We start from the raw sequence: 13527 nt of genomic DNA, 5'->3' as shown, positions 1-13527 counted from the left end.
TACGCCTTCTGGCAGCAAACAAAATCTGAACTCAAATCAGCCAGTATACAGGCTGACGGTAAGGTGGACGGACGGCTCCTGGCCGCAAACGAAATTGGGCTTAGACACAAAATTATCTTGCCAACTGGCGCCTGGGTGTGGCAGGTTGGTTTTCTGCCATCACGGAGCTAACTCAATGTTCTCTCGGTGAAATCAAAATGGTGTCTGCCACGAAAAGATCCAACTCTACTGTTAAATTGCTAGTCGACTACGACACTCCTTTTCGAGGCATTTGGAATATTTGATACAACTAAAAGGACTTGAACGAAAACACCTATACCGCACTCTCCCGGAACTGGAGCTATTTCCTGTCTTTTCTTTCTACATTAATTGACATGCAAAAATAAATGAACTCCTCTCGGTCATCGATGGCGCGACTTGTAAAACATTTACACCTGTCCTAGCACTTTCTCTCTCTCACTCTCGCTTTCTCTCTCGCTCACTCACTCGCACTTTTTGTCTCGTTATCCCTACCCGTAAACATGTTTGTCTAGTTGAATGACCGATAGGTGTTGTATATGAAACAACCTGGAAATGCATTTTCAATGTGACAGTGGGGTTATCTGGTGAGTGGTGTTAACAGGTTAGTGAGGTTATCTGGTTAGTGGGGTTAACAGAGTGGGGTTATCTAGTTATTTTTTTCCCCCATTCAATGTCATGTGGCTTCTTGTTTTGTGCCCATCACGGTGACTGTGAATTGTGAAAAACACCAGAATGTACACGAGCCTCTTTCCTACATTGAGAGTCTTGCCAAAGCCATTCAAGACATGGTAGAGATGGGCTGTGTGAATTTGCAGCCGCTTAATGTAACAAGGTGCATTGACACTTTGTTAGAAGAAATATTTCACTTTTCATGTTTTATGTGTCTCATTTCAGTCAGAGATGTTTTTGCCTTTTTTTCTTTTTCTTTCTTTTTTTTTTTATGATTGGATCTTACATACCTGAAGAGTTGGAGACTCATTATTGCAATATTACCCCAAGAGATGAGAAGACAATCAAGTCTTATAGAATAATTTCGGACTGTTGTCAATGGTGTGAACACTTTATTGCATTTCTACCTTTTCACGTGTGGTACACTTGTAAGTACAGGTGAGTGTGTATGATGTGACAAAGTGTACAACTTCTTAATTGATAGTTTTGTAAGCAGGATGTGAGGGACATGATTGTAGTGGCTGCTGTGAATAGGTCTATGTGACTGCTTTGGAAGAAAACCGTAGGCCTGTTGAATGTGCATTCAATTTCTGTCTACCAACACACTTGTTCAACTGCGTAGAAGCCTCTCCCATTACAAGTAGCAATGTGGAAAGTTGATGGTAATGGACCTCACACAACGTTGGTAAGGAGGTTTCAGCAAAGAAGTTCAATTTCATTCCTTATTGTTCAGTTCTCTTTTATAGCATCTGTTTTCATATTTGTGTTTTTGTTACACAGTTCTTGTCAGCAAATTTGTACTTCTCTTTTGTAAACAATTCATTATTTTTAAACCTTAATGTTTCTTCTACTACAGGTTTTATTTTCAAATCATAGATTTTACTGTTTTCATGAATTCTTTGTTTTTGATTGAAGTTCTTGCAAAGAATGTTTCAATTTGTCATGTTTTTGTGTGATTGTTCACATTATGTTGGTTACCATAATTTATATTTCACCAAGATTCACCTTTTATTTTTATTTTTCACTTTCAATTTTGTATTGACTGATGAAGTTATTTTGATACTGTTCTTTGATGTAGTTTAAGTCTGATACTTGTATATCTCTCTGAATGAAGAAATTGGCTGTCCTTAGTTTGTGTTGAAAGGTTGTGAGGAATCCTTCATAGATTTATAGTCAGGTCATTTTTAGGTTTTACTAGTCAAAGTGTACCAATACCCTGGAAATCAAATTTGTGTACACTAGAATACGCCAAAAAAAAAAAACAGTCATGGAGTCAAAGGGGCCTGAGCTTTTGATTCTAGCAGAATCTTCATCACAGGCAAAATGACAAACAGGCAGGGAAAGCAATCACATCATTATAAGGATTATACACAACAAGAAGACTCATGGGAGGGCTAGGGACACAGAACAAAGAAAGCATAAGGGAAGGGTTAGAAGTCATGGGCAAGGAGCCCTGTGGGTAAAGGGAGGGGATTAAAGCATGAGGGTGGACAGACAAAAGGCAGAGGAGGGTCAGTGATAATCCTGAGTACCATGGAGGAAACAAAAGGCAGAGGAGGGTCACTAATGATCCTGAGGACCAAGGGGGCAACCATTGGAGGAAAAGGATGAATAGGGAGGCAACATCAAACAAGATGAGGAACAACAGAGGAATAAAGAAAGGAAAAGAGTGAAATAGCAACAGCATATGGGGGGGGGGGGGGGGGGGAGCGGCGGAGCAAGCAGCGAGCCCTACCTAACCTGGTGTACCAGGAAGAGGCAATAAAATGAAAGTGAGAGTCAACCAACAATTTTGGGTGGAAGTCAAGTTTCTAATTTCTCACCTTGTATCACCTCATGTGTGCAGTTTTCTCAGAATTATGGCAACAATTTTGTCAAGGTATAATGGAGACAGTTCAAATGTCCAGAAAGATGTGTGTTACAAAGTTTGCAAGTTGACCTCATCTCTGTTGTTGTGTTGGTCACTGTGTAGACCCCTGATGAGGGTAAAAACTTGTTTCACATTTTACTCATATTTATATACTACAGCATATGAAGTGTGTAGTATTCACTTCCATGCAGGAGTTATGAAATGACTTGATCTCATCGTGTGCAAGCCATGAAGTTAATAATCAGCAAATATTGAAGAAGTCAAATTTGTCAGGTACATGTACCAAGGACGGGGGCCCCTCATGTCAGTGAATTTATACACTCAGTTTAAAACAAAGTTCAATATATGGGAACATACACATGCTGGACTTTCAATTTCAGCCCAGAGTGTATGCACATTTAGGTAACAGTTATGTCTAGACAGAGTGTGGTATGGACAGAGGGACCCTTTTGTGTGGAGCGTAGTCCACTTGAATGCAGAATGCAAATAACCAGAACGTGGGTCTTTGGGAAATAAGAATCAACGTAATCGTGACCCTGCATCACAAAACCAACAAAAAGTCTCCAGACATGTGTTTTTAGATAAGAGGAGATTCTGAAAGAGCAAACTTTAAGCTTTAAAATGATGTATAACTCAATTCAAACAGACTCTCCTCACCTATCTAAGTATTGGAAAGAAAGCACACACTCCTGAAAAGTGTGAACTGAGAAGAGAGGCTCTGAAGTACAGGGTCTTTAATCTTTACCAAGCCAGGCTAGCTGTGCTATGAATGGGGGAAAAAAATCAGGATGTAAACCACTGGAGCAACAACAATGAAGGGATCATCAGATAAAGCTTAAATCGAACATGCTTTATTAACACATTTGGTCCATGATTAATGCCAACTTTCAAAGCAGAAGCATCATCCTTTCAGAAGTTATTAGAGTTGAAAGTGAAGAGTGTGTATAGGGTTTTTAAGAAATGAAAAGGTGACTCCATAAGACACACCTAATCACGCTATTCAAAAAAAAAAAAAAAAAAAAAAATGTGTTCAAGAAAAGCTGCTAAAGACACAATTTCCTGTCCGCTTCATGATACCAAACTTAAGCATAATATAGAAGAAGACTTGCTCTTTCAGAAAATATGAAAAAAACTCAAGGTTGGCTTGGTTGACCCATTCCATCTATTTGCAGTCCTCACACAAAACCAGTGCGTGCGACTTTTTGTTGGATTTATGATGCACGGTCACATACAGCATTCATTCATTCCTCAGTTATTGTTTGCTGCCATCTTGTGGTGGATGCATTATACATTGTAATACAATGTACTGTCTTGTGCTCTCAGAAGACACTGCATTATGCATTGTATAAGCACGTAGAACTAGTACACAAGAATATTGCACTCAAGCCAGCTGACAAGTAAAGAGACATGCTGCCCCCTAGTGGCAGTTTCAGGACAGTCGATGCTCACATTTTGCTACATTTTATACTGATATCTTTTCGCAAACTCTGTGTGTATTATAGATGTGGTTGTGTAGATTGTTTTTCATGTGTAGAGATTAGTGCATGACAGTTCATAATTTTTCACTTGCAGAATATTTTAGAACACTTTCTTATTCAGCGTGTACAGCCCTTACATGGCTGTAATATGTCTGCATTCTGTCATTATTTCTCATAGTTTGTATCATTTTATCTTGTTTCTTTTTTTGAACAGTTCCCATTCTTAGCCAAATTAAAAAGCTTGGGCTGCGGTATAAAGTGGAAGTATAAAAAGGTGAAAAGCTATGCGCATGATAAAAGTCTGCCTGCTACTCCACTTCAGTGCTTGCTCTTAGAATTCTTATGGAAGACAAAGAAATGGTCAATACAGAATCAAAATATTCAATAAAGTATAAAAAAGGAAAATTTACAGATTCAGTCCAATGAGATTTAGTTTATGACAAGAGAGGTACCTTCTCAGTCTTTAACAGGAGAGTAGGAAATCACCTTTTTCATACTGGAGTAAGGAAGCTCAGTTGATGTTACAGCCATTCAGTACATTGCAGGGTGCCTGAAAAAAACTTCTATGAAGTGTTACTAGTTTAGATATCTTTTTCATCATGTCTTTTTAGCATGTGAAATTAAGGACATTTATCAGAAATTTGAAATTGTAAAGTAAATGAATGATTTATTTCCTGGCCTCATGCATGAGCTGCTGGTACATGTACTTGCATGCACTGCATGGAAAGACGAAAGCAAGCTCTTCTAACCGTCTTGGTTTGCATCCAGATTTTGTGAGCAGTTGCACATGCCGCAAAGACCCAAAAGAAAGAGAAACAAATGGGACTAAAGACAAAGCAAAACTGAAAGTTATGTGCCTAATGCTTTCATAAATCTCCTTCAGTCCATCCCCCAAATCATTCATTAACCAAGTACTAATTCAGTTGAAAATTACAAAAGGGAAATTGATATATCCCAAAACTGGAGAGAAAAAACAAAACAAAAGAAAAATTATTAGCAAGGGTCAGCCAGAATCAAGGTTTTCAAAGTACAAATTAGAAAGATTAATGTTTTGAATACAATTTTCAACTCAAATCCCCAAAAAGGTTACCAATGCTTTGGCACCATTTGATCATAAGGAAGCATACTTTTTTGATTGTGAAAATTTCATTTTGTAAATGCATAAACATTTGTACCTCTCAAATTAAATTTTTGTAGCGATGAAAACGTGAATTATACTAAAAAGTACAAATTTGCACACCAAGATGGTTAAGAATCAAAGCTCATTCCTACGATTGATGCAATGAGCTGATCATGTTTTTTAATTGCTTGCTCTGTAATTGACTGTTACTGCCCTTGCCAAAACAGACTGAAGCAATATGGAACCTTTTTGTTGTTCAAACAGGGGAGAAAGCGTTCGGACACATTTCAGCTTTTACACCGGGCCTCTGCCATGGCGACACAAGATCCATGCAAAGTGGTACTAGACGTAGAACTGAGCAGAGAGCAGATGAGAATGGTTTTTGTGCATGTTCCCCTTCCCTCCCCCACCCCCACCACCCCCCCCCCCCCCCCTTGGTCCTAAAGAGTTCTAGGAATATGACAGTGCACCATGCCATTTTGACCAATTAGAGTACAAGCATTGTGTATCGGATTTTACTCCATTTGTCATTTTGTTTTTGTTGAAAAAATGCTAGCTAAACAGACCCAAGCAAAATTCACATTAATTCATGAAACAACCCTAGTACAAGTGTATGTAATTGATTATGACACGAGCAAAAGACATTTTGATAGACTGAGGCAAATAACTTGATATATCACTTCTGTTTTATCCAGTAAATGCCAAAAGAAACCAAACAAGCAAAGCCTTGATTTCAGCATTTATGAATGGAAATTTCCTAAAGGATGGATTTTGATAGCAAGGCCAAGGTTTCACATTGAAACGCATTTGGCAATGGAAATTTACTAAATTTTACTGAATTATCCAACTATTTTGGCATTGTTCCCACAAACTGACTCAAATCCACAAGAACCACTAACCTGCTCTCTGTGATGTGGGGAGATCACGGCATGATTAGAATTGTATAATAAATGGCATGATAATGCATTCAGCTTTGCATGTTGGCTATACATACGTAGGATGCCTTCACCTAAAGACCCCTGCCCAGTTTAGCACTCATGCCTTCTTCTCCTGTACTCACACAGGCTGTCTAAAGAATATATCATGTTAATGTGAACACGAGAGATCTTCTCAGATTTCAAGATTATTTGTTCATTAATGACCTAATCCTCACTTCTAGTAGGATGGGGTGTTTAAGTTCGGCCACACACATTGGTTTATGACTAGGGAATTCTTTCTTCTCAGTTTCCTTGCCTCTTCTTGCTCTTCCTCCATATTCTCTTGTTTTTCTTTTTTCCCTCATTTTAGCATTTCCCAAATTCAGTGTAAAAACAAGAGAAAAAACAGCGTGCATGGAAGTGTTTGTATTGTTATGTCAAGAATGAAGCTTGCAAATTAAAGTTTGAGATGTTGCCTGTTATTATACCAACTTTTATTTCATTGGTATTAAAAAAGAAAGGAAAGATGCGCGTTGTCACTTGTCTTTGGTTTGTTTCAATCAATTTTGATGTGGTTAACACAAATCTGAGTATTATGTAGGATTAAGTTGTAGGTCATTAGCCAACAAAACTACAGAAAATGGCAGTACTGAGGCAAGTTTGGTTTGTGAACCAAGGTCAAATTAATACAGAGTGATTGCTTTCTGTGGAAAGAAGTTTACAAATATTAAATTTGTGTTGCTTTCTTTTTATTGGTACTGTATGTATGTGGCCCCTTAAATGGCATTTGCATTTGAATGTCAGTATATCATACTGTACAGCAAACCAACAATTCAAATGGCCATTTTAGCCACATAGCTGAGTGCCCCCTACTCTGTACCTCTTGTGTACACAAAACTGACAAAAATATGAAATTTCTTGAACAGACAGCAAGGTATTGTTACCCTCAGGCTATCTTGCAATAAGTGTGAGATCATTGCATACATCTTTACTGCAGTAATGTTTCTTCTTCTAAGAACATTTGTTTTTTGGTTTGTTTGTGGGTTTGGGTTTATACATGTATATAGATACATTTTTTTTTTTTTTTTTTTTGGGGGGGGGGCAAGATTTTTCTTTCGTTCTTTCTTTCAGAACAGAAGACAAACAATGTAGGTACAGTCCAATCATGGTAGCTCTTGTGACAAAGTGACTTACAGATTGTAGAGATGTTAGGACATTTGAGATGTTGGTCAGACTTTGTTAAAAGTACAACTTAGCTGTTGCCTCAGTGCCATGCTTCTATACACAGTTAAGAGTCCCAAGAAGTACATTCCCCCAGGAGCCTGAATCAACACAAGTTTTAATGTCCAACTTCCTGTTTCTACTTCCCTCTAACCCTCTTGTTCTGGAATCAGAAAAAAATAACAATTTAATCTCCGACGTGTTCATCCACAGCATGGCGGGCATGCACAACCACTTTCCTCTGTTGCCCACTCTCCCTGCTTGCTCTCCCCGTCCCACTTTGTGTTTTAATCCTTCAACCAGTCTATTTTTCTTCTAATCAATCTATTCTCCACTCCCTAAACAATCTGCATCTTGGCTATTAACATTGGGAATGGAAAGTGAAGTTCATGAATTGAGGCACAGAAGTGAGATACAGGTACATTGTATCTATCATGAAGTGCATTCAAACCTCTAGTAGCAACCTGTCAAGGGAAATATGAAAGTTAGGGTGTGTGTGGAAGGGGTGATGGTCAAATTGATTAGATCACATAATATCTGCAATAAATGGCACATGCATGTCTTTTGCAGATGTACATGTATGGATACAAGAGAAAATAACTTTACAGTAACATAAGTAGACTTGTTAGACAGAAATAAAGGAGGGCAAAAAAGCAGCATTTTATTATTAGTTTCGTAGGTTTGCAATTGAATTGGAACTATCAAGACACACAAGATGTTACATGAGATGCTGAAAAAAAAAAGAAGAGAATTTATTAGATGAATGGAGTACAAGCTGCAGCTGTGCCTTGTGAAAACCTGCCTTTTGGAGGCAAATAAGGTGGCCAGTAACAGATGGCCATTACGATATATGTGCAAGATCTTAAAACATATTTTTTCTCTACAGGTCTTGTGCCATGGCTGCACTAAAAAAACTGATTGCCACAGATATCAAAAGAGTCACAGCCAACATCCCCAAAGTGGGCACAAAGAAAGAAAAGACTGAAAGGTATAGCAGTGATAATACAAGAAATCTTAATTATGACAATAAAACAGTTTATCTACAACACCTTGTATGACAAAACTCTTACTATTATCAACTCACTGTTTTTTAATTAGAAATGAATGCTGTAAAAGCAGTCATACTTCTCAACTTGGTGATGCACTGGAAAGAACACACTAATCTTACTGCTGTATGCTACAGAAGGGATCTTCAGTCTGAGAATTCACAGGCTTGTATACTGTGTATGGCAATAAGTCATTTTCCACTTTATGTGTACATGTCAAGTTGTAAACAAATCACTTTCTACAAGCAGTTTTAGCTCGAGGGCTGGTATTTCAGTAATGTAACAATGTCAATGTATTCTGACATGTGTTGTGATGGGACAAAATGAGGAAGACAAATGAACAGCTAAACTGTACGAGGATGGGAGGCAACCTTGGCCTAGCCTCACTTACAGTTACTTTGAGGGTGTGGTATAGTGCTTGTTGGAACCATTGTAAAATGTTTGGGTACCTGTGGTAGGAGGGGTTATACTGTGTAACCTGCATTTGAATGTACTCTAACATATGCTTCACTTAATCATGTTTGTAAGTTGCATGGCATGTGCATTTCTTTGATTGCTTATTAAAAAGAATAAGAATGGCTTGAGAAAGAAGAAGTGCTGTGTTAAATTGTAAACTCTGATATTGTCTCTTTCTTGTGCATTGTGCACATACCTAATAATGCACATGTACACACATCCACACACACACACACATACTATTTAAACAGGCGACTGCGAATGGAGACACAGGCAGAGAAAGACTAGGAGAGGCAGAGGGAGAAGCAGAGGGGGTAAGGGAGGGGCAGTCCTCCCTACCTCCCCAACTCGTTCTGGAGAAAACGACAACAATTCTGCAAGCACTGAGAGAAACGGATCGGTACAGACCTTGTTTAGATGCATGCCGGATGCTACAGCACGAACCCTTTGTTTTATTCTTACTTTTTCGGGGGGGGGGGGGGGGGGGGGGTTGAGATGTGGGGTGGCTAGATGGGAACCAATCAGGAGCATGCTATAAGATGGGATGTCAAGAAATTAGGACCCTTTTGATTAGGAGGTTTGCAGTTATTGTCAAGTGCAATGATTGCTATGGTAGCAGCAGGGAAATAACAGTTCAGCTGCTACTTCATTCTTGCTATGATCATTACTACAGCTGACGATGACTGTAAACTTCTTGTGTGAAATAGACTTATGTCCAACATTTACTGTCATGCTAACTCCTTCCTTTATTAGGTACCTAGACAAACGAGAAAGATTTTTTCTTTACCTCTAGTCTGGCACACCTACAAGTAATAGCAAACCACTTCTCTGCCTGTAGCACCAAACTTCTTGGAAAAACATTGCATGTAGCATGAATTAATGGTTACACAATTATAAGGATGAATAGATTGGCTGTAAAGTATGTTACAAGCAATCGAAAACATTCCATTCTCTTGAAAACAAACATAATAAAGTAGGGAAAACTCTGAAATCTGCTAGACAGCCAAATCAGACCAGGGTTGAATGCACAGAACTACTTTGGTCTTCTGTGTTCTGCAGAATGCCTTGGTCTAAATCTTCACTACAAACCAAACCAGTGCAGTGCATGCAAGTAATGTGCAAGCTAATCTAGTTAACTAATTCATAGTATGAACTGGACTTTGTCTAAAGACAAGAGTAAGAAAGTGAGAGAGAACATTTTCCGCACATCAGATTTCTGGTTGTGATTCAAAATCTGTCAAAATCTCTTTTATATTTAAAAGGTGACCACATGAAATAATCTTGAGCTGTTGTATTTTATAGCAAAATTTTACAATGCACTTTAAGATTATCAAAGCATTATGCAACAGTACATTGCATGGCTAAAGCATGATGCTTATGTTTTGCTATGAAATATGATGAGGGGGAAAAAACAAGATGCTTACTCTGCAGATAAAACACAATTTTGCATGATGTGCCTTTGAATTGCACCAGGGATGTGCAAGCAGCCACAATTCTGTTCTTTTGATGAGGTAGAATTAAGAGATACAGTGTACAGATATATCTGGCAAGTTCAAGCTAGACAAATTTCATACTTGTTAAAAGTTTGCTGTCTGTTGACAAAGTACCAAAGTAACAAAGTAAAGTGACAAAAAAAAAGAACACTGCATATTTATATATTCAGGTGAGTGTTGCATCATGTGCAATGCAGATTTGTTTGAAAGCATGGAATGTTCCACATTAGTAATATCCCATGGTAAAGGGAAGTGCTGTTATAGTAAAAATACTCTTGCTGATAGTGGCAGGTAGACCTATGCTACCACACACGTAGCTACACTATAGCATAAAGACTGGTCTATTAGCCAGCTCAAAACCGAGGTACAGCTGTACAATGTATAATTCAAGCATAGGGAGAGAGAGAGTAAGTGTGTGTGAGTAAGGTTATTGATGTTTGATTAGTCTTTTCATATCTACTTGTCAGAGTAATGATTGGTTAAATGAGTCTTTTCATATATGCTTGTCAGAGTAATGATTGGTTAAATGAGTCTTTTCATATATGCTTGTCAGAGTAATGATTGGTTAAATGAGTCTTTTCATATCTACTTGTCAGAGTAATGATTGGTTAAAGTTGTTATTTCTGCACTTGTCTCTTTTGTTTAGTGTTACATTGCATTTGTTTGCTTTTTTTTTCATCATCTGCATACAAATCAACAACTGAGTCTTAATAACTGTATTAAGTTATGGCATCATTCTCAATGAAATCTGAGCCATTTTCATACCTTCCTTCTGACAATGTGAAACCAACTGTCAGTATGAAAAGTACCAAGTGCTAAGTTGTGTGTGTGGCTGTGTAATCTTTTTTATTTCTTTTTATTTGCAACAATTTCAGAGCTAATCTGATTAGTTGTAGCTTCCTTTTTTTGGTATCTAGCAACACTTAGCCCATAAAGTCCAAACAGAAAGAGTATGTGACATTCATATCAGATTTTTAGGCCATATACAGACCATACAGACCATATTCTCTTAGATATAAATCTATAACAAACCCATCTGTATTCCTCCAACAGTATAAGCTGTTAATTTTGCAAGGATTTGATTTCTTGCAGAAATCATGGACTTCTGTTGGACCACAAATTTAAAGAGAGACAAACATGTCACTGTGCACTAGGGCAGTAAAGCCCTTATGATAGTCTTGCTGTCAATTTGCAAAAGTGATGTCTCGCATCCCCCCCCCCCCCTTTTAAAGTGTTTTTTCATGTGCTGCATAAAATATCAAAATTATCTACAATTACATAATCCTTTTAGAAAAACAGTGTTATTTCATAAGATATGAAGAGGAAGCTAAAAGCTCAAGTGAATGGGAACTGTCATCTTTAACCGATTAAAGATGTATTGATATTCCTAAAACATGCATTACCCATTCACTCCAGCCCAAGAATACTTGGTCTTAAATGGGTTATACTACTCCCAAATTACAACTACATCATGTTACTTGTGAATGTGTACTTGCAAATGCATACAGTAGCTACTACATGTATGAGGAGCAGGTAGTGTACCACTTGTGAAGCAATAAAAGGACTAGGAACAAACATTAGATATGCCATCATGTGCACAGAAGAAATATAATACTTTAAAGATATTTGAATATTGAATGCATTTTGTGTCAATTATGAGAACATATTTGTCTATGAGATGGCAGGGTTTTTTTTTCTGAACTGTGAGAGTGTGTTACTACATGTGTCTAACATAACGCTTCTTTCGTTACTTCTCATCAGTGTTGAGATTGAGATACGATATGTTTGATATTCATGAATTGTATAATCTTTCATATGTAATGTTCAGTCAGTCTACTAGAGTATGTAACTTTCTTTATGTACTAATTTGTTTCCTTCCTACCAAATTCATCACAGTCAAAGCTTCCTACAAAGGTTTTGTGCATTCAGTAATGAGATGACTTGCACAGACATGTGATGATGAGTAGGCAGGCAGTGAACCTGATGTGGATTCAATGCTTGATTTCATGATTTATTCTTTTCAGTGATTGAACTCTAATATTGTGTTCAATTTGTTTTGTCATTACCAGAACAGGCTCATAAATATGTTTTGTAACACTATAGCTGTCTTGTGTAAGCTCATAGAATTCTACATTTAAAAAGCAGGTAGCTGTCTGAGTAGCAATTCAAATTGCATTCAGCTTGACTTTGGAAATTTAAAAGCATTATTTAAAGTCATGGTAGTTTCTCATACTGCTCAAGACATCTGCTTCTTGCCTAAAGATTTTCAATCCTTTCCACTTGAATTATCAAAGTCATAGTTCTTCCTACAATAGTCATGTTGATTTGATCGTAATATGCCTCACACAAACATGCTATGAACAGTATGGATTGGGGAAGGGAAGTTTGTGTAAACCATGTATACAATGTATGTAGTCCTTGAGAGTAGGTGCAATGTATTGTAGAAGATCTCAGTCCAGATTGTTGCCTGAATTATACATTGTCTCTTCATTGAGCAATTGACTTGATCCACTATCCCCCTCCCATCTCTCCTCTTCCTCACAGATCAAGAACATCCCAGGCGTGTCCAGGTACCACTCTCCGACGGCAACATGTTGAGCATCCCAGTAGACAAGGTGGAGTTCCACCCAGAAGTGGCCACCATTAACATCCCAGAGGACATGGCCAAAACTGGCGTCTGGAAGGCTCTGGCCAAGAATGCAGAGGGTGGACATGTGGTACACAGGAAGGCCAGTGGAAAAGAGTGAGTCTAGGGTTCTCTGTTTAACAAAGAATGATGATGATAATCATGATAATAAGATATGTGGATAATGTCTAGAGAAAGAATAAATTCTATTACAACATGAAATATGATAATTTCCACAGCGCTATAGGATATTTAATATCATTAATCATAAAACAAATGTGAAGAAGATTGCATTGGTTTGAGCTTCAAGGTGACTTTTGCTTTTAATTCAGTGATTACTTGCACAGTTTTGCAAGTACAATTGCAGTAAGGATTGTAATTACTGTAATTATCACTGATATTATCAAGTCCAGATCCAAAGTAGTGAAACAATGAAGTCTGTGGTTCTGTTACCAATGATTGGTTTAAGAGAAAAGTGCTATCAAGAAGGTTTGTGGCATGGACACACAAAATCATAAACCAAAATTGAATGTCCTCAGGAACTGCCACCATTTTAAGGCTGCTAAAGTACAGCAATGTCTCTATCAACATTAGTGAGCTACGACTTAAG

The 13527-nt window shown here is 37.8% G+C and overlaps 1 protein-coding gene across 1 annotated transcript in view; it reads left to right on the top strand.

Annotated features, from left to right (window-relative positions):
* The window catches only part of LOC139720606 (electroneutral sodium bicarbonate exchanger 1-like), a 124727-nt gene extending 111699 nt beyond the window's left edge, over positions 1 to 13028 (top strand). The window contains exon 23 of the mRNA XM_071631961.1: positions 12836 to 13028. Coding sequence (XP_071488062.1) covers positions 12836 to 12889 — 54 coding nt within the window. The 3' untranslated portion in view covers positions 12890 to 13028. The remainder of the gene's footprint in view (positions 1 to 12835) is intronic.
* The last annotated feature ends 499 nt before the right edge of the window (positions 13029 to 13527 follow it).

The sequence above is a fragment of the Diadema antillarum genome, unplaced genomic scaffold (genome assembly GCF_040938485.1).
Source record: "Diadema antillarum isolate AM-2024a unplaced genomic scaffold, OU_Dant_1.0 scf00000130, whole genome shotgun sequence".
Taxonomy (NCBI): Eukaryota; Metazoa; Echinodermata; class Echinoidea; order Diadematoida; family Diadematidae; genus Diadema; species Diadema antillarum.
The sequence above is the reverse complement of the archived record's forward strand: the minus strand, read 5'-3'. Positions and strand labels throughout refer to the sequence as shown.